Source organism: Saccoglossus kowalevskii, chromosome 4, assembly GCF_978046115.1.
Source record: "Saccoglossus kowalevskii chromosome 4, keSacKowa6.1, whole genome shotgun sequence".
Taxonomy (NCBI): Eukaryota; Metazoa; Hemichordata; class Enteropneusta; family Harrimaniidae; genus Saccoglossus; species Saccoglossus kowalevskii.
In genome coordinates, this window is record NC_140644.1 from 9,286,456 (window position 1) to 9,308,236 (window position 21,781).

The 21,781-nt window shown below is 31.9% G+C and overlaps 1 protein-coding gene across 1 annotated transcript in view; it reads right to left on the bottom strand.

Annotated features, from left to right (window-relative positions):
* Window positions 1-21,781, bottom strand: part of LOC100377968 (uncharacterized) — a 37,459-nt gene that overhangs the window by 7,675 nt on the left and 8,003 nt on the right. The window contains exons 9-18 of the mRNA XM_006814908.3: window positions 21,538-21,688; window positions 15,253-15,363; window positions 15,099-15,145; window positions 14,346-14,550; window positions 13,410-13,471; window positions 11,700-11,759; window positions 10,767-10,878; window positions 5,780-5,938; window positions 3,609-3,653; window positions 951-1,769 (exon numbers count right to left, since the gene is read on the bottom strand). Coding sequence (XP_006814971.1) covers window positions 951-1,769; window positions 3,609-3,653; window positions 5,780-5,938; window positions 10,767-10,878; window positions 11,700-11,759; window positions 13,410-13,471; window positions 14,346-14,550; window positions 15,099-15,145; window positions 15,253-15,363; window positions 21,538-21,688 — 1,771 coding nt within the window. The remainder of the gene's footprint in view (window positions 1-950; window positions 1,770-3,608; window positions 3,654-5,779; window positions 5,939-10,766; window positions 10,879-11,699; window positions 11,760-13,409; window positions 13,472-14,345; window positions 14,551-15,098; window positions 15,146-15,252; window positions 15,364-21,537; window positions 21,689-21,781) is intronic.

Below are 21,781 nucleotides of genomic sequence, written 5' to 3' on the forward strand. Positions count from 1 at the left end.
AAAAATATGGGGTCTCACTCACAAAATAAATAACTGCATTGTATGAGAATTATTATTTTTAGAGTTTCATCACAACTGTTAATTAAGGATGTTCAGTATTCACACGTCAGTAAGTTACGAGTAATTGAATGCCTCTCAAAGTATAGCTAATGATTTGTTGTATCATGTATATGATTGGCCAATAAAGAGTCAGTGTGATGGTTCCAGTGTCATTTAACATTGCTCTGTGAATTACAAAAAGTGTTTGTGGCTTGTTCTGATCTTTAGTTTCCAACTGTCTAGGCAAAAGGCTCTCTGCCTATCCTTGATAAGTGGCGACCCTTGACAAGTTGCTTTTTTTTGCTTGGGTCCCCACTCGCAACTTAAAGTGGTGAACCAACCACATAAAATATAGCTAACACCTGATATCTGTTCAAGGTATCTGTTTGAATCCAACAAACTTATTTGGTAGCCTGTTCAAAATCTAGTCAATTTTGAAAGCTGGTTTACAACTTATGTGAAATTTATAATCTATTAAACAGACAAAAGGTGGTATAAATTGCTAACACGGATAGAATGGATACATTTTGTGTATCACCACAGTACTCATTCTTGAGAACATGATATCTATATTAGTTACATGTACATGTATCTGTAAGTATTTAATAGTGGTAAAACTAATTTCAGAAAAAAAGTTGTTATTGGGCTGATAGTGTAATTTTTGTTGGTGTACCTAACAATATATGCAGAAATACTGAGAATAATTTCAATTCGATGCTGAAAATAAAATTTATGTTAAATTCTTCTAAAAACATTTTAGCATTTGGCTGGAGATTTTTTCTACACAAAATAACTCCATGTACCAATGAGTACGAGTTGATAACATAGGACCACATAAATGATATTATAAATGACTTTTTCTGAAGATCAAATGAATTTCCAAAATTATACACTATTTTCTATCATCTTACCTGTACAGCAGGTTTAAATAAATTCTTTGGTGGTGCATGGAATCTTGGCTTGGATGGATCAATCTTGGATTTTTTACCTTCTGCCTTTTTTGTCTCTGTCTTGCATGGATGCTGAATAGCCACTGACATTTTTTGTTCCTGTTTCACAACAGTCGTTTTATCTGGCAATGTACATGTAATTAATTCACTGGAAGGTAAACTTAAAGCAATTTCTTCTTCCTGTAAAGTACTTATATCTGCATTGATCATTGATTGGGTATTTCCAGTTTTACCATCATTTACAACTTCATCATGCTTATTGTCTATTCTATTGGCTCTCTCAGATAACTGTGGCTCATATGAACTAGAAGAAGATGTGGTCAAGCCATCTGTTTCAGTGTCTGCTGAAATAAGATTTGCTGGGACTGGAAGATGATCTAGAATGTTAGAGATGCTAGCTTGAGAATCAATTTGGTTATCCCTGATGTTTGTCAGACCCTGGGAAGTTATGCGTCCTTTCACATCTCCAGGTTTATGCCTATCACCAAACGCTGTAAAACCATCCTCAACTGATGCAGCAAATATGTCTGTGTTTGCATAAACTATATCACAATTTCTCCTTCTGCTGAATTCATCCTGATCATGAATGTTCATGTCTGTTTCAGGACTCTGCGTCTGTTGCTGCTGCTGTGAAGGAGGATGAAACGGAACATGTTTCTCATCAAAACATGAATCTTTAATCTTGAGAATAGCTAAGGCTTCACTTGGCAGCATGAACCATCTCAGTTTTGTAGCTTCTTGATCGAATAAAAGACACTGATCTGGAAGCTGAACTTTAACCTTTATGTGCAAATAAACAATAACTCACATTGAATAAAACACAACAAAGAAAAAAAAAATTATTTGAACACGAAACAAATCATCATGGACATGCATCTCCAAATGTATAATATTTGTATCAAATTGAATGAAAACCAAAAAATCCTGTCCAAGATACAATATTTCAAAAACAACAAGATGGATGGCAGTTGGCAATCTTTGATCTGATTATGAATCAAACTGTCATGTTCATGTATTCCAATATGTATGATGTATATGTCAAATATGAACAAAAATTATCCCTAAGCCTTGAAGTTTTTGTAGTAGCAAAATGGCCACCAGTCAGCCATCTTTGATCTGCTTGTAAAACAAATTGTCATGGACATGTAATCTAAAATGTACAATGTATGTACCAATTTGAACAATAACTGACAAAGCATGCATAAGATACATGTACCACATTTTCAAAAAACAAAATGGCTGCCAGTCAGCCATCTTGGATTGAATCGGTATATGTCCCAGAACCACAAGGTACTGAAATATGACTCTGTATGGACTGATGGACAGATAGATAGACAGACAAAGACAACATTATAAGTTCACATTTTGTATAGTCACTTAGAATAAGTGGTTATAAGATTTATTTTTTGAGCTGCATGTACATACTAACAATGGGAGGGGTGTTGACATGTTTTTTTTAAATTAGGTAAATTTTATCTTTTAGTCTTAACCATTGGTGATCAAATTTACATAGATCGCCTCAGTGAATATGTGTATGTTCATTTGACTAATGCGGTATCATAGTATACCAATGAAATCATTTACACATTATGTAGGGTTGTGTATAAAACATATAACCAGAAACCAGAATGGCATGACTGGGAAATTATAAGTCAATTTAAAGAAATATGCATTTATTTTGATGTACAATATACCTATCTAGACACGTTAAATTAAAAATTGCCTTTTCATATATGAGACCCATATCTTGAGCAAGTGTGGCTGGACGACCACTTCCCTTTAACTAAATTGTTATCCCATTTAACTAAATTGTCTTTCTACATATGATTTTAATTTCATTGATTTTTAAAATTTGCATTTTTATATACAATTACCATTTATTTTAATTTAGTTACTAATATTCTAAATGAAATGCCTTACCATATAAATTTGCAATTTTACTTAGTTCTATAAATGATAATTATAGAACTGTATCCCTATATAGGATTGTAATTTTATTGATTTGAATTGACTTAAATTGTGATTATACACTTCCCCTGTGTTTTACAAGTTTGTATTTTGTGTTTCATTTTACTATGTTTGTATATGTTCCTGTATTTTTGATTACCTCCACTCAGGTGGACAGATTGCAATTGAGTAGATTGTTCTGACATTGATTATGTCAAACATTTAGATTGTACGTGTCAATCTATTCATTGTAAGGGAGCACTTACTACATACTAGTTCAAGTTGTCTTTCTTGGGACAGTGTGTTGTGGTGTAACAGAAAGAGCATCTGCTCAGCTGCAATTCCATTAAATTTAATAGAACTGCGATGTAATTGATTTCTCCAAAGATTCAGATTATGATTTCAAATCAATGTTTTATGTAACATCTGCCGCTGAACTTTAACTGACAACTGTCCATATATTAGAAAAATAGCAGACAAATTCCCAGGAATTTCACAACTATCAGAAAATTTTGAACATTTATAACAGTAAGCATATCACAGGGGGTCATTTATAGAGAACATCATAGTGACATCAATTTACAAAATTTCATCCACACTAATGTCCTGAAAATCCTCAAATCACTAATATTTCCAGCAATGAACATTTAACATTGATCTTGTTCAACTCACCTTTATAGCTTTGACAAATATATCATTCGCAAATATCAGACACTCCTACAATAAAATAAAAAAACTTATTTTTTCATGGTACTTTGACTCGTCATTTAAAATGTGAATTATTTTAACTGTAGACACACATCTGTCATTTTGGTAAGTAGATAGGCATATAGTAGAGCAAAAATACAGTACCGGTATATATGTATTTGTCTGAAAACTGAGGTTCATTAAATTGTTTTACTTAAAAAAAAGCTTACATAGACTATTCCAAATCTCAATTTACGAATGTTATGTAACATTTTTTGAGCTTTCAAAGAAATCAGTTATTTTATGTCAGTACTCCATTCTGTCTGAATCACTTTAATGTCGAACAGTGTACAAGTAGGTTAGGTTCACTCTATTCAAAATCTCCAATTACAAATTTTACATTTTGACTGTATCACCTTAACCTCAGTGCACAAGGCAGCTGCAGTCCATTGTAAAACAAAATAAATGTAATTATCGCCATAATTTGTAATAGATTTGCTAATGAACAGGGATGCATTTCTATTGTCTGAATTGGCTATTTTATGTAATTACTCATCCTTTGGGAAACGCAATATAACATCACAGCTGATCGAAATGTCTTTCTGAAGGAGGAAGACTCCCTTGATATGTAAAGCACACACACCACGCAATGAATTCATTGCATATATTGTATACATTTTATTTGCTACTTTAAGGTGTGTGATTGTCGGTATCCACACTTTATTCAGCATTTTGCTGATTGGTCCACTCCAGCACTCTGAATTCACCATGGAGAAATATGGGGAGAATTTTGCAGGAATATATATTTGGATTGTTTCTGTGTAATTTTTACCATCATTCTCCATAGAGATATTCTGTACAAAATAATAGTTGACTATTCAAAGCAATAATTTAAAAATGTTTTTTTTTTTTTTTTTGCAAAATGAAAGTATTCAGCATACTCACTAGATGTTTATTGAATGTTGAAAGATAACATGCAGTCTCTATCAAAGATTTTGTAACTAAGTCTACTAATAAAAGTATTAACTGTTTTGCTCACGTTTATTCTATTTGAATTGGTTTAAAACGTGACACTGCCTCCATACCCTAAAGCAATTCATAGGAATCAATAGGAATCCTTTCTTCTTTATTCTTATTAATGGGTGCTCTGAGGGTTGAGTTGTTGTGGATATGCACGTACATCATTAAAGCTAGCACAAGATACATGTACTTCAGTGCATTTTTATTATCATAAATATATTTCATCGAAAAGTGCATCTTGGGTTCAGTATGAAAATTAGTAATTCATTTACCTACACAAAAGTCACTGTACTTACAAAGTGAAAAGTTGTCAAAATGTAACGATAGATGTTTACTAGGGAATGTAATTGTTGGTTGTCTTCTGTATGCCAATTAATAGAATGATGTAATACTTATCTAATGCATTTATTCATTCATATTGTATACCTGGGGAGCCATGTGTTCAGGGCGAAACGTTGTGAATAAAACAAGGAATAATGTGTTAAGTATATACCAATATGACCTTTTGATTTAGATTTGAATTGGACCTAATTTGGTTTTCAGCACTAGGAATGAATTGAAGGTAGTAGTGTTTTTTTTTTTTTTTAGTAACAATGGTTTTCAAATATAATACGATCAACAAATATTGGCAGAAGAGCTGTCACAAAAGCCATATTCATGTTTAAGACTACATGACAGGGCTGTGCAGCTATCTCTATATCAAATGGCAATTTATTGCACTATCTTGGCATCAACCAGGCTCGGTCAAATACAAGCACCTATGAACCTTAACAAAGATTCTCTTTGTAGAGTTGCATTTGTTAGTGAATGAATCTTGTTCAGTGAAATTAGCCTACCCATAGAGTCTGTGGCACACTCACCCTAGGTCCATGATGGTTTTTTTTTTGTTCAGCCGAATTAAGGTAGGATTCAAACTCAGTTCTACCGATCACAACCCTAAAGCAACAACCACTGCCTTTGCTTGCTGTACTTGCATTGTTTTATTCTATAGATTATATCTTAAAAGAACACAATTCAAATGAAATATAATTATTATTGTATGCCTGGTAATAATGTATGCGAAAGGCGTTAACAGTGCATGTGCGTAAAATTGCATAGATACCCAACTTCTTCCAAGTGAAGTCCTTCATATTTACCTCACAGCTGTTTGGTAGCCTTCCCTTTTCTTTAAATTGCATTGAATCTGAATATTGCATTCGTCCCTCACTGTAGGTTATATGACCAAGCCATCTCCTGTCTTGAAAGACTTGGTGGCCTCTATTTTTCCATTCTCCAGTTTCAGGATTGAACATATACTTTTGTGAATAAAAGAAAGAAAGTGATTATATAACTAAATGCAATCAGAGATAATTCAGAATCAAGATAAGAACAAATCATACCAACATCAATTCGTCAGGTGACTTGAGGGTATGCAGGTCCTGTGATAGGCATAGAAGGACACTATGATTTATTGCTATTATAAAATAGGGTTCGCAAACGCACGTTTCTACAGATCGATGCCAATGAGTAATTCCTTGAAAGAACAGGTTTGGGTTTATCTCAAACTATTTTGCTAGTGTACCTATAATATCTATTACTGTAAAATCTGTATTAGAAGCTGCAGCTTCTATTATAATGATACAATGCAACAGAGAGAATGCGGCTTCTATTAGAGCATCTATACATATGAGAAATGGTGAATATTTGGTTCTGAATTTTTCAAAAAGTAAAAATGTGACTTCTAATACAGATTTTACAGTACATACATTTTCTTTGACAAACTTTTTTCTGTACTTTTCTGTGTACACAATCAAACTATATTTCTGTGCATCTACAACATTCGATGATGACATATTGGTTACAAATGAATTCCATTGATGTGGATATCATTGTACCCTTATCGTACAATTCCATGTCTAGATTTAACAATTCACAGCAAGGCAAGGTAATGTAATCAGATAATGACAATTATCAAATGAGCAAACGTGATATTCATTGTGTCTTGTTTTAACTGTGGCAGTATATTCGTATACTGACCCCAGGTCAAAAAGTAACAACACACTGGACACAAATCCGAATCCAGAGATAACATTCATTTCTTTCTGCACCTATCGTTGGCCACTTTGCAGTATACACTCACATAAACATTACCAGAATTGACAATTGATGAATTTATTGCAATATTTTTTTCGACAAATAACTAACGTTGATAGCAATGTCAGTATGCATGATTTTGTCTTGTTTACTTTAGACCATTCCATGGCAACAGTCTCAGTCGATTCGCTTGAAACATGTACACTGGCATCCAGCTAGAATTGTGCGACAATAAGGTACATATACTGGCATTCAGACATGTGACAATCAGGTAAATTGGCCCGGGATCTAGTGTGAGTGACAATCAGGCATCTATGACATGTGACAGTTATACACTGACATCCAGGACCTATGATGACAAACAATCCAGAGCATATATGAAAATCAGGTACACAAGCATTCATACATGAAGCCAATGAGTAACCTTGCTTGAATTTAGACAATAGAGTAAACCAGCCTTCATTAATGTGGGAATCAGGAACCCCAATGTCTATTACCTGTGACAATCAGTAATAAAGATAGACAGGCATCTAGAACAATGATGTACACTTTTACTTAGGACATATGTGACAATCAGATACCCTCGGCTAGAAACCCTTGTGTCTAGGACAATCAAGTGAACTAAAATGTTTAGCATATCTGGCACTCAAATGAACTTGTATCTTTACTCATACACAAAACATTATTATGAACAATAATAGTAATTTTATTTCCTGAGGGTTATTTCTATTTATTTATTTATTTGTTTATATTTATTTATTCAGTTTCCGGCCAAATATTGCTATGGTCCAAGGAGCTGACTTTTAGCCAATCACTGATGCTGCATAGCATATTTGACGCAAATCAAAACATTGTTGTGCCATCCAATCATATGTGTCAATTCACACTATTTTGGTACTAGCTTTGTCATTCAAAATTATTCACCAGAGAATCCCAGATTAGAAATATAAAAAAAAAATGTTATGTTAGCCCAAATTTATTCATAGATACAATTAAATTAGTCTTAGTTTAGTTGTTTCACTAAATTATTCACACATATAAACATCTGATCTCTCCTCTGTTATATTTTCCTGGGACATGCATCTGCCATTATGTTTTTTGCAAGAATGCCCTTACAGTCAAGCCTCGTAGATCAAGCCCAGCCACTAATCATTAATCTGACTTTATTTTGAAACAAAATTTTACCAGACTGATGTGACTGTGGCATCATTATTTATATGGTCCTCATTTCCCTGCTCGAGTCTGCATTGCTTTTCTCACAAAACTGTCTGGATACTAAATATCGAGAGAAGCAGTCCTGAATTCTAACAGCAGCATGTAGTCAAAAACACGCAACAAACATGAAAGCTCAACACAATGTAGATGCATTTTATCAAGGAATTTTCAACAATTTAAGAGCTGCATTTGAATTTTAGCTTCACCTAATTTCCAGAAATACACTTAGATGATATTTAATACTCTCTGTATCCTGTCCTCACCATTACAACCATTTTGACAACTTACAAAAATGTACATATTATGTTTGTACCAGAGAATGGTTGGTGTATTCAAGTGGCACAATTCTTGTTAGGAGATGCATGAACTTGAATGTACTCGCTCTATGATACACCCGAAGTTCAACACTGGAATTAATTAAATGTAAAAAGTCTAAGGCATAGTAGAGTGGTTATTCGTGATTTCAATCATAAATGTACTCTGCATTTGTATTTTGGTTTTTGCAAATGTTGGTACATGTAGCCATGAGGCCAAAATCTCTATCTATTCAATACAATTATACTTTTGGTAAAAGGGTGGCAGTACATGTAGTTACTAATGAGAGTAAAGCATAAAAAACACATGAAAGGAAAAAAAAATAGGCATCGCTGTCAGTCATGCACACATGCTATATCAAGGAAACAAACATTAAGTGTACATACAACATGTATCTACAATGTAGGACATACTGTAAGGATTAATTATTCACTGAGTTTTAAATTTTCCTTATTTCGCTGACAGGAAAAGTGAATATGTAAAATTTAGCATAGAACGCATTATCTAAATAATAAAACCACAAATATAAAACCCACTGAATATGCCTGAAATATTAAATCAGCGAAATTTAAACCCAGTGAAAATTAGTCATTTTACAGTATATTTTTGATTCTAAATATCACTGCTTAAAGACTGTATAATGATAAAATACATATATTCTCTTTTAAATATTGGAATTTGTGCTATTGCAATTTGTGCGTCGTTTAATGACGAGGCTGGGCCAATAATGCAATTTGTGTTGGATTTAGGGCCAGGGCTGGGCCAATATTTCAATTTGTGCTGGATTTAGTGACGATGATGGCCCAAAATTCTAATTTGTACAAGATTTAGTGATGGGGCTGGGCCAATATTGCAATTTCTGTGGGATGCAGTGCTGTGTCTCCGTCAATATTTCAATTTGTGTGAAATTTAGTGCCGGAGCTGGGTCAATATTGAAATTTGTGGAGGATTTAGTGCCGGGGCTGAGCCAATATTGTAATTTGTACAGGATTTACTGCTAGGACTAGGCCGGTATTTCAATTTATTCGAGATTTTGTGCCGGAGCTAATTTGAATATATTCACATAATTAAAATTTGTATATTCTCCTATCATGTAAATCTTTCCCTTGTATAACAAACCCAATGTATTATGTGCTTCATTATAGTGAACACTTCACTATAACAAACCCAATGTATTATGTGCTTCATTATAGTGAACACTTCACTATAACAAACCCAATGTATTATGTGCTTCATTATAGTGAACACTTCACTATAACAAACTCAATGTATTATGTGCTTCATTATGGTGAACACTTCACTATAACAAACTCAATGTTTTATGTGCTTCATTATGGTGAACACTTCACTATAACAAACTCAATGTATTATGTGCTTCATTATAGTGAACACGTCACTATAACAAACCCAATGTATTATGTGCTTCATTATAGTGAACACTTCACTATAACAAACCCAATGTTTTATGTGCTTCATTATAGTGAACACGTCACTATAACAAACCCAATGTTTTATGTGCTTCATTATGGTGAACACTTCACTATAACAAACCCAATGTTTTGTGTGCTTCATTATAGTGAACACGTCACTATAACAAACCCAATGTTTTATGTGCTTCATTATGGTGAACACTTCACTATAACAAACCCAATGTATTATGTGCTTCATTATAGTGAACACTTCACTATAACAAACCCAATGTTTTATGTGCTTCATTATAGTGAACACGTCACTATAACAAACCCAATGTATTATGTGCTTCATTATAGTGAACACTTCACTATAACAAACCCAATGTTTTGTGTGCTTCATTATAGTGAACACGTCACTATAACAAACCCAATGTTTTATGTGCTTCATTATGGTGAACACTTCACTATAACAAACCCAATGTATTATGTGCTTCATTATAGTGAACACTTCACTATAACAAACCCAATGTTTTATGTGCTTCATTATAGTGAACACTTCACTATAACAAACTCAATGTATTATATGCTTCATTATAGTGAGAACACTTCACTATAACAAACCCAATGTTTTATGTGCTTCATTATGGTGAACACTTCACTATAACAAACCCAATGTATTATGTGCTTCATTATAGTGAACACTTCACTATAACAAACCCAATGTTTTGTGTGCTTCATTATAGTGAACACTTCACTATAACAAACCCAATGTTTTATGTGCTTCATTATGGTGAACACTTCACTATAACAAACCCAATGTATTATGTGCTTCATTATAGTGAACACTTCACAATAAAAAGTTAATTATATGTCCTCCAAAGAATTTGTTACACTAAGTGTACAGTGTATTACCTTTAATAATAATGTTATGTTTTGAGTTGTTATAATGTACATGTTTCATGAAAAGTTTGCCTATAGCCTCAAAGCCTTAAAAACAGTCAAACACTGATGTCAAATTGTGTTCAAAGTTCAACTTTAGGTGATAGGGAACTGTATTCTCTAACTATGACACACACAAAAAAAAATGAAACATTATTATCATGTATACCTGTGGTAGAAGCTTCCAGCCATGTTCTGCAACCATGGCAACAGCTTTGATAATGAAGTCTACACATTCATCTGACATGAAGTAAGGTAAGTTCAGACGGGCAAACCCAGGCCTGAAAATTGAACAGAATGGGATTAAAATATCTAAGGGTGCATGAATACAATTGAATATCAGATCTAATTAAATGGATTTTATTTTCAGACAAAAAGGTATACTGTAGAATACTTTATTTTCGCTTGGAATTTATTTTCGCTATTTTCGCTGAAGGGATGATTCCGTGAAAATAAAATTCAGCGAATATACTTTTTTTACTATATTTTACATTAAACTCATCAAAAATCAGTGAAAATAAATTCCATACAAAATGCCCGAAAAGCCTTTTCAGCGAAAATTAATTCCAGCGAAAATAAAGTATTCTACAGTATTTGCTGGATTTTATTTTTACTGAATCATCCCTTCAGCAAAAATAAAGTATTTTACAGTTTAAGAATTCAATTTGATGCAACAAGTCCCTAACTGTCTATATCTCAATTTATCCAATTTATTTATTAATCAATGAATAAATAAAATAGAATCTCTTGATTTTTCACTTAAAACCTTTCAGCCCGATTGCTTTGATACAAACATGGAACTGCAATTTCACACAGTGCGTTGCAGTCATTGACTGTTTCAAATATAATTTACTACACATTTTTTAACCACTAACTGTGTCAGCTCAATATTATGTTTTTTATTTTTGTGAATTATTAATTCTAAACTCCACAGTAAAAAATTTCATCAGTTTTATATCTGTCTGCCACTTATCAGATAAATATTGCCTTAAAAGACGTCTATACATGTCAGAGCAGTTTCTTCTAGTATTATGATATTTTGGGAACTGGAATGAAGGGATTTCAAATTCGCAATTAATATTATTTCATAAATGTCATTTACCTCAGGATTTCTCTCTCTGAATATTCATGATATCTTCGTAAGTGAATACGATCCAGACGGCTGCAAAATAAAAATATTTCCACCACATGAACTTTTACATGTAACTACAACTGACGGTTAATTAGTAAAAATAATGTAACTTTTACAACCTTGTCCGTTGAAAACCAAGATTAAGTAAAACTATTGTGCATGGATAACAAACTAAGGATACAATATCTTTATTTTCATGTCAAGAGTGTGTGTAAAAGTCTTCAAATAATGCAATAATTATTTAAGCACTTTGTGTGAAAAGTACTGTAAACGGGCTAATTATTATTCACTGGGTTTTAATTTTGCTTAATTCGCTGACTAAAAAATGCGCTAAATTAAAACCCAGTGAATATGTAAAATTTAGCATAGAACACATTATCTAAAAGTTAAAACCGTGAATTTAAAACCCACTCACTAAATAAGCCTGAAATAGTAAACCCAGTGAAAATTAGTCATTTTACAGTACTTGCTAAACAAATCATATTTACATTTTAAGAAAAGTGAATTAATAATCATGTTTCTCAAATAATACTACATGTACTGTATTAATCTCAATGTATAGGATAATAGGATAATACAACATGAATGGTATAAAAGTTCCTAAAAATAATAGGTCATCATCATATTTTATCAAATTGTAAAAAAGTACCCAAATAATAGTGGAATAATATATTAAAGCAAAATAAAATACTAGTCAGATTTGAGAAAGTGGTAAACACTGAATTTTTTGGATTTACACTCATCAGAATATATCAGTTTAAAACACGTATCTAATTGACAAATTTTGGAGAGAATATTACTAACATCTGGTTTGAATTCTAACCAGTATAAATGTCTTCATTTTTCTAAAAAGGTTTATTTTAATCAAATTTTACTCCATCATGAAAATTGCTAGGAACACCAAAATTAAACTTGGTTGACCTTTCACAGCGATTAATAAGATTCCCAAATTTGAAGATGAAAAGATTATTTTGGTTATTGTTTTCATTGCATTAAAAATTTAATAATTTGAAAGCTACTGTTCTTCTATTTTTTGTTCTTCAGACTTTCAAAAAAGCCATGCATGCAGTCACAGAGAGTAACTTGGTAACATTTCAAGAAATTCCTGTATCAAAAGTCTAGCCATGTCTAACCTTAAATGAATATGATTACAATTCCATGTAGGAATAGGCTGCAATTTTTTTAGTAGCCATCATGTTGCATACGTTAGAAGATAGACAATTACCTGACTTCATATTTAGATCAACATTATTAATTTAGTTACTCAGTTCTTATTAAAGTATTGGAACTGTACTACATTGTGTAGCACTGAATTTGTGATTGAAATATACTCAATTCAGTATGGCATACAGTATCCTAGTTCTAGTGTGTTTGTTGAACCATTATAAATTTATTTACTCCAACCACACCTGTCACAGACAATATACATGTACATGTATATATTTCTACATACAAACAATTGGGCAAAACACCCACTCTACCACATGTCTGATTTTGCTCAACCTGGCAATGTCTAGTAGGTAATCAAAGGACCCCCCCCCCAAGTAATTCAATATTTCCATTCCATATCACTCAGTCCTGAATTCTGTATTGTTTTTCTGAGTTAATATTTCACAGCAAAATACTGCAATAAAAAAACACAAATATAAGACAAAATATATTTTAGATCACTGTAGTTACCTGTTCTCTAATAACAGAGCTTCAATTTTCAATGATAAATCCTCATCAATCCCAAGTAAGTCCTAGGCAAAAATAAAAGTATTTTAAGAATGTTTTGAGTTATGATACAATTTTCATATATGGCACCCTCAAACCTTGAGCAAAGATATATCACACTTTCAATTACAATATTTATTCAGAAGTGTATCCCTAGAAATGTATGTAATCATGGTATAATTTACAGACAGTGAATTAGTGAAAAATAAAATTTACTTGCACTTTCACTGGACATCAAGTAAATGTATAGTGATTGTACTTGGCATGAGTGCTCTTATTATACACATCATTGTCCAGATGATGGTGGCAAGTAAAATTCCTTGATCACACGGCTCTTTATCAGGCCTCACATTTTTTTTTTTTATTTCCCCAAACATTTTGTGACATATGCAAAGAAGTGAAAGTCTTGCTGTACCATACAAGAATGACTTTACGTATCCCGACATCATTTGGAATGCTTAAATGTGATTGCTTTACTTAAAGAGGAAGCAATGTTTGTTAACTTGCACAATTATCTTTTACGGCAATTTGGTAAATTTCAAAAGAACATATTAACACAACATTCATGGTAAATCTGATGATCCAATGAAATTTTCAAGGGTCTATCATAATTTTAAAGTTAGTAGCTTGGTAACAAAATTTATTTGTCTGCGATCTCACACTTTTTAACGCCTGATACTATAAATACATAAATTGCACATTGAGTTTTAATTTCACAATTAAATCATCACCTTAATAAAGTAAAAAACAAATTCTAATAAAACACAATGCAACTAGCATATTACTTTTAACTGTGTATTACATACATGGAGAGTCCCACTCAATGACAATTCACACCATAGCGATACATGTAAAACACAAGCATGCATTGACTTATTAGATATATAAATGTTGCAATACCTGTGCATAAGGACCAGCACATGCACATCCACCTCTTGCCTGGACTCCGAAGACATCATTAAGTATGGCACAGATGAAATTATGATGTAAATATTGCCCTGTTGTAGGGTGGCGGATTAGAAAAGAGAAGACAGGTAATCGAGGCACATCAACATTACCAAGAATAATCAAGTTGGAGGCGGTTTTCCAAGAGTCAAGTGCTTTCCTACAAACAAACACATTTTCAAAAGTCCCTTTTAACAAGCCAAGTTCAATAAGAATGGTAGGGATGGAAGTCGCAACCAATCAAATCGAACATTTATATTGTGAATGACAACAACACAATGTATCAACTATGGGTCCCACGTGATGGATAAAACTCGCATGAAATATTTGTTAATTTACATGACATTTTAATGTATGTGCTGCACTGCGACCAGTGATTTTTATATTAACACTGATGGTTTCATTTGAACAAACAAATGAGTAAATAAAAATTTAAAATAGCGACAGTATGTATGTATTAATAACTGTTGTGACATTGAAAGTTATTTTCCAGGGCTTTAACTGTTCAGCTGGTAAACTACTTTGGATGTAAAAGTCTTATTGTTTGTAAACATCGTCCTCATTTGATCTGTTGTACTACATTCTACGATTCATCAGTTCTTTTATTTGTAAGATTATTTATATGTTATGATTTTGACAAACTCTTTTAAACCCAGTGAGTATTCCCCCAATAGTATTTATGTTTATGAAGATTGACATGATACATACCTACACAGTATACTCTCTCTTTTCATTATAACGTCAGCTCCAACAGCCTGTAAATAAGCTGGGTATGAATTATAATAAATTAAAAACACAACATGCAGTGTTTGCTTCCTGGGGTAAACACATTCAAACATGACTTTGTGTGGCATACATGTACCTCTTTGAGTTGAAACACTAGACCTGCTCTGATGGATCCAACTATATCAGGAGTTCCTCCTTCTTCCCTCATTTCAACTTGTTGAAGATAACGATGTGTTTCCCTGGTTACCTGGTGAAGAAAAAAAAACAAGGGCAATCTAGTAATGTTGACCCTTTAATTATGTTTGTCAACTTAGCCCCCCCCCCCAAAAAAAAAACCTGCTTCAACAAAAATGACTAACTGATTATGAACGACAACACATTCAAATAATCATCATTGAACTATATTGTTTTAACTTTTAACATCCCTGGAATCATGTTTTCATCCTGAACATACTGGAATCATGTTTAATTCTAATCATACATGAATCATGTTTTCATTCTAAACATACTGGAATCATGATTCCATTTTAAACATACTGGAATCATGTTTTCATTCTAATCATACTTGAATCGTGTTTTCATTTTAAACATACTGGGATCATGTTTTCATTCTAAACACACTGGAATCATGATCTCATTCAAAACATACTGGAATCATGTTTTCAATCTAAACATACTGGAATCATGTTTTCATTCTAAACATAATGGAATCATGCTTTCATCCTTAACATACTGGAATCATGATTTCATTGTAAACATACTGGAATCATGTTTTCATCCTGAACATACTGGAATCATGTTTTCATCCTGAACATACTGGAATCATGTTTTCTTTCTAAACATACTGGAATCATGTTTTCATTCTAATCATACTGGAATCACGCTTTCATCATTAAAATACTGAAATCATGATTTTATTCTTAACATACTGGAATCATGTTTTTATTCTAAACATACTGGAATCATGTTTTCAGCCTTAACATACAGGAATCATTATCTCATTCTAAACATACTGAAATTATGTTTTCATTCTAAACATGTTGGAATTATGTTTTCACTCTAAACATACTGGAATCATGTTTTCATTCAAAACATACTGGAATTATGTTTTTATTCTAAACATACTGGAATCATGTTTTCATTCTAATCATACTTGAATCGTGTTTTCATTTTAAACATACTGGGATCATGTTTTCATTCTAAACACACTGGAATCATGATCTCATTCAAAACATACTGGAATCATGTTTTCATTCTAAACATAATGGAATCATGCTTTCATCCTTAACATACTGGAATCATGATTTCATTGTAAACATACTGGAATCATGTTTTCATCCTGAACATACTGGAATCATGTTTTCATCCTGAACATACTGGAATCATGTTTTCTTTCTAAACATACTGGAATCATGTTTTCATTCTAATCATACTGGAATCACGCTTTCATCATTAAAATACTGAAATCATGATTTTATTCTTAACATACTGGAATCATGTTTTTATTCTAAACATACTGGAATCATGTTTTCAGCCTTAACATACAGGAATCATTATCTCATTCTAAACATACTGAAATTATGTTTTCATTCTAAACATGTTGGAATTATGTTTTCACTCTAAACATACTGGAATCATGTTTTCATTCAAAACATACTGGAATTATGTTTTTATTCTAAACATACTGGAATCATGTTTTCATTCTGAACATACTGAAATCATGTTTTCAACCTTAACATACTGGAATCATTATCTCATTCTAAACATACTGAAATTATGTTTTCACCCTAAACATACTGGAATCATGTTTTCATTCAAAACATACTGGAATTATGTTTTCATTCTAAACATACTGGAATCATGTTTTCATTCAAAACATACTGGAATTATGTTTTCATTCTAAACATACTGGAATCATGTTTTCATTCTAAACATACTGGAATCACGCTTTCATCCTTAACATACTGGAATCATGATTTCATTGAAAACATACTGGAATCATGTTTTCATTCTGAACATACTGGAATCATGTTTTCATCCTGAACATACTGGAATCATGTTTTCATCCTGAACATACTGGAATCATGTTTTCTTTCTAAACATACTGGAATCATGTTTTCATCCTGAACATACTGGAATCATGTTTTCATTCTAATCATACTGGAATCACGCTTTCATCCTTAAAATACTGAAATCATGATTTCATTCTAATCATACTGGAATCATGTTTTCATCCTTAACATACTAGAATCAAGTTTAATTCTTAACATACTGGAATCATGCTTTTATTCTGAACATACTGGAATCATGTTTTCAGCCTTAACATACAGGAATCATGATCTCATTCTAAACATACTGAAATTATGTTTTCATTCTAAACATATTGGAATTATGTTTTCACTCTAAACATACTGGAATCATGTTTTCATTCAAAACATACTGGAATTATGTTTTTATTCTAAACATACTGGAAAATTGTTTTCATTCTGAACATACTGGAATCATGTTTTCAGTCTTAACATACTTGAATCATTATCTCATTCTAAACATACTGTAATTATGTTTTCACCCTAAACATACTGGAATCATTATCTCATTCTAAACATACTGAAATTATGTTTTCACTCTAAACATACTGGAATCATGTTTTCATTCAAAACATACTGGAATTGTGTTTTCATTCTAAACATACTGGAATCATGTTTTCATTCTAAACATACTGGAATTATGAACTCATTCTGAACATACTGGAATCATGTTTTCATTCTGAACATACTGGAATCATATGTTTTCATTCTAAACATACTGGAATCATGATCTCATTCAAAACATACTGGAATCATGTTCTCATCCTAAACATACTGGAATCATGTTTTCATTCCAGACATACTGGAATCATGTTTTCATTCTTAACATACTGGAATCATGTTTTCATTCTAAACATACTGAAATCATGTTTTCATTCTAAGCATATTGGAATCACACTTTAATCCGTAACATACTGGAATCATGTTTTCATTCTGAACATACTGGAATCATGTTTTCATTCTAAACATGCTGGAATCATGTTTTCATTCTAAACATACTGGAATCATGTTTTCATTCTAAACATACTGGAATCATGTTTTCATTCTAAACATACTGGAATCATGTTTTCATTCTAAACATACTGGAATCATGTTTTCATTCTTAACGTACTGGAATCATGTTTTCATTCTAAACATACTGGAATCATGTTTTCATTCTAAACATACTGGAATCATGTTTTCATTCTAAACATACTGGAATCATGATTTCATTGTAAACATACTGGAATCATGTTTTCATCCTGAACATATTAGAATCATGTTTCATTCTTAACATACTGGAATCGTGTTTTCATCCTGAACATACTGGAATCGTGTTTTTATTCTAAACATACTGGAGGAGTCCTGTTTTTATTCTAAACTTACTGGAATCATGTTTTCATTCTAAACATACTGGAATCATGTTTAAACATACTGGAATCATGTTTTCATTCTAAACATGCTGGAATCATGTTTTCATTCTAAACATACAGGAATCATGCTTTCATTCTTAACATACTGGAATCATGTTTTCATCCTGAACATACTGGAAACATGTTTTCATCCTGAACATACTGGAATCATGTTTCCTTTCTAAACATACTGGAATCATGCTTTTATTCTGAACATACTGGAATCATGTTTTCAGCCTTAACATACAGGAATCATGATCTCATTCTAAACATACTGAAATTATGTTTTCATTCTAAACATATTGGAATTATGTTTTCACTCTAAACATACTGGAATCATGTTTTCATTCAAAACATACTGGAATTATGTTTTTATTCTAAACATACTGGAAAATTGTTTTCATTCTGAACATACTGGAATCATGTTTTCAGTCTTAACATACTTGAATCATTATCTCATTCTAAACATACTGTAATTATGTTTTCACCCTAAACATACTGGAATCATTATCTCATTCTAAACATACTGAAATTATGTTTTCACTCTAAACATACTGGAATCATGTTTTCATTCAAAACATACTGGAATTGTGTTTTCATTCTAAACATACTGGAATCATGTTTTCATTCTAAACATACTGGAATTATGAACTCATTCTGAACATACTGGAATCATGTTTTCATTCTGAACATACTGGAATCATATGTTTTCATTCTAAACATACTGGAATCATGTTTTCATCCTGAACATATTAGAATCATGTTTCATTCTTAACATACTGGAATCGTGTTTTCATCCTGAACATACTGGAATCGTGTTTTTATTCTAAACATACTGGAGTCCTGTTTTTATTCTAAACTTACTGGAATCATGTTTTCATTCTAAACATACTGGAATCATGTTTAAACATACTGGAATCATGTTTTCATTCTAAACATGCTGGAATCATGTTTTCATTCTAAACATACAGGAATCATGCTTTCATTCTTAACATACTGGAATCATGTTTTCATCCTGAACATACTGGAAACATGTTTTCATCCTGAACATACTGGAATCATGTTTCCTTTCTAAACATACTGGAATCATGTTTTCATTCTAAACATACTGGAATTATGAACTCATTCTGAACATACTGGAATCATGTTTTCATTCTGAACATACTGGAATCATGTTTTCATTCTAAACATACTGGAATCATGATCTCATTCAAAACATACTGGAATCATGTTCTCATCCTAAACATACTGGAATCATGTTTTCATTCCAGACATACTGGAATCATGTTTTCATTCTTAACATACTGGAATCATGTTTTCATTCTAAACATACTGAAATCATGTTTTCATTCTAAACATATTGGAATCACACTTTAATCCGTAACATACTGGAATCATGTTTTCATTCTGAACATACTGGAATCATGTTTTCATTCTAAACATGCTGGAATCATGTTTTCATTCTAAACATACTGGAATCATGTTTTTATTCTAAACATACTGGAATCATGTTTTCATTCTAAACATACTGGAATCATGTTTTCATTCTAAACATACTGGAATCATGTTTTCATTCTTAACGTACTGGAATCATGTTTTCATTCTAAACATACTGGAATCATGTTTTCATTCTAAACATACTGGAATCATGTTTTCATTCTAAACATACTGGAATCATGATTTCATTGTAAACATACTGGAATCATGTTTTCATCCTGAACATATTAGAATCATGTTTCATTCTTAACATACTGGAATCGTGTTTTCATCCTGAACATACTGGAATCGTGTTTTTATTCTAAACATACTGGAGTCCTGTTTTTATTCTAAACTTACTGGAATCATGTTTTCATTCTAAACATACTGGAATCATGTTTAAACATACTGGAATCATGTTTTCATTCCAAACATGCTGGAATCATGTTTTCATTCTAAACATACAGGAATCATGCTTTCATTCTTAACATACTGGAATCATGTTTTCATCCTGAACATACTGGAAACATGTTTTCATCCTGAACATACTGGAATCATGTTTCCTTTCTAAACATACTGGAATCATGTTTTCATCTTGGACAAACTTATTTATTCATTTATTCAATACACAGTCCAACGGGCAAATCCATTAACAGAAGTGGGAAAAAATAAACAATACATAAAGAAAACACAAACAAATACAAGATATAAGCAAAGATACTGTTTTCATTCTAATCATACTGGAATCACGCTTTCATCCTTAATATACTGAAATCATGATTTCATTGTAAACATACTGGAATCATGTTTTCATCCTGAACATACTGGAATCATGTTTTCAATCTAAACATACTGGAATCATGTTTTCATTCTTAACGTACTGGAATCATGTTTTCATTCTAAACATACTGGAATCATGTTTTCATTCTAAACATACTGGAATCACGCTTTCATCCTTAATATACTGAAATCATGATTTCATTGTAAACATACTGGAATCATGTTTTCATCCTGAACATACTGGAATCATGTTTTCAATCTAAACATACTGGAATCATGTTTTCATTCTTAACGTACTGGAATCATGTTTTCATTCTAAACATACTGGAATCATGTTTTCATTCTAAACATACTGGAATCACGCTTTCATCCTTAATATACTGAAATCATGATTTCATTCTAAACATACTGGAATCATGTTTTCATCCTTAATATACTGAAATCATGATTTCATCCTTAACATACTGGAATCATGTTTTCATCCTGAACATACTGGAATCATGTTTTATTCTAAATGTGCTTCACAATGAAATTGCTTAATTTTTCTTTTTTATATTACTTTTTACTTCTTTAAAGATAAAAATAATAATACTAAATGTGTTTTTCCCCATCAAAATTTTGAAAAAAACACTGATTATATGGTTGGCTTGACAGTACCTAGATAAATGTTTCATAAGCTGTACTTACAAAAAACACAGCACCTCCACCCCCACCTGATGGCACAGAATTCTTAAATAAATTCTTCTTTGCAATAAGAATACCTGGCGTTTGAACACCACCAACAAACTTATGCGGAGAGAGAAATATTGCATCCTTATAAACAAGGGACTGGTCACAGCTGAAAATCATAACATATAATAAATAATATATAAAAATAGTATAAATACAATTAAAGCAAATTTATTGACAATCGTTAAATTGAGTAGCAGTA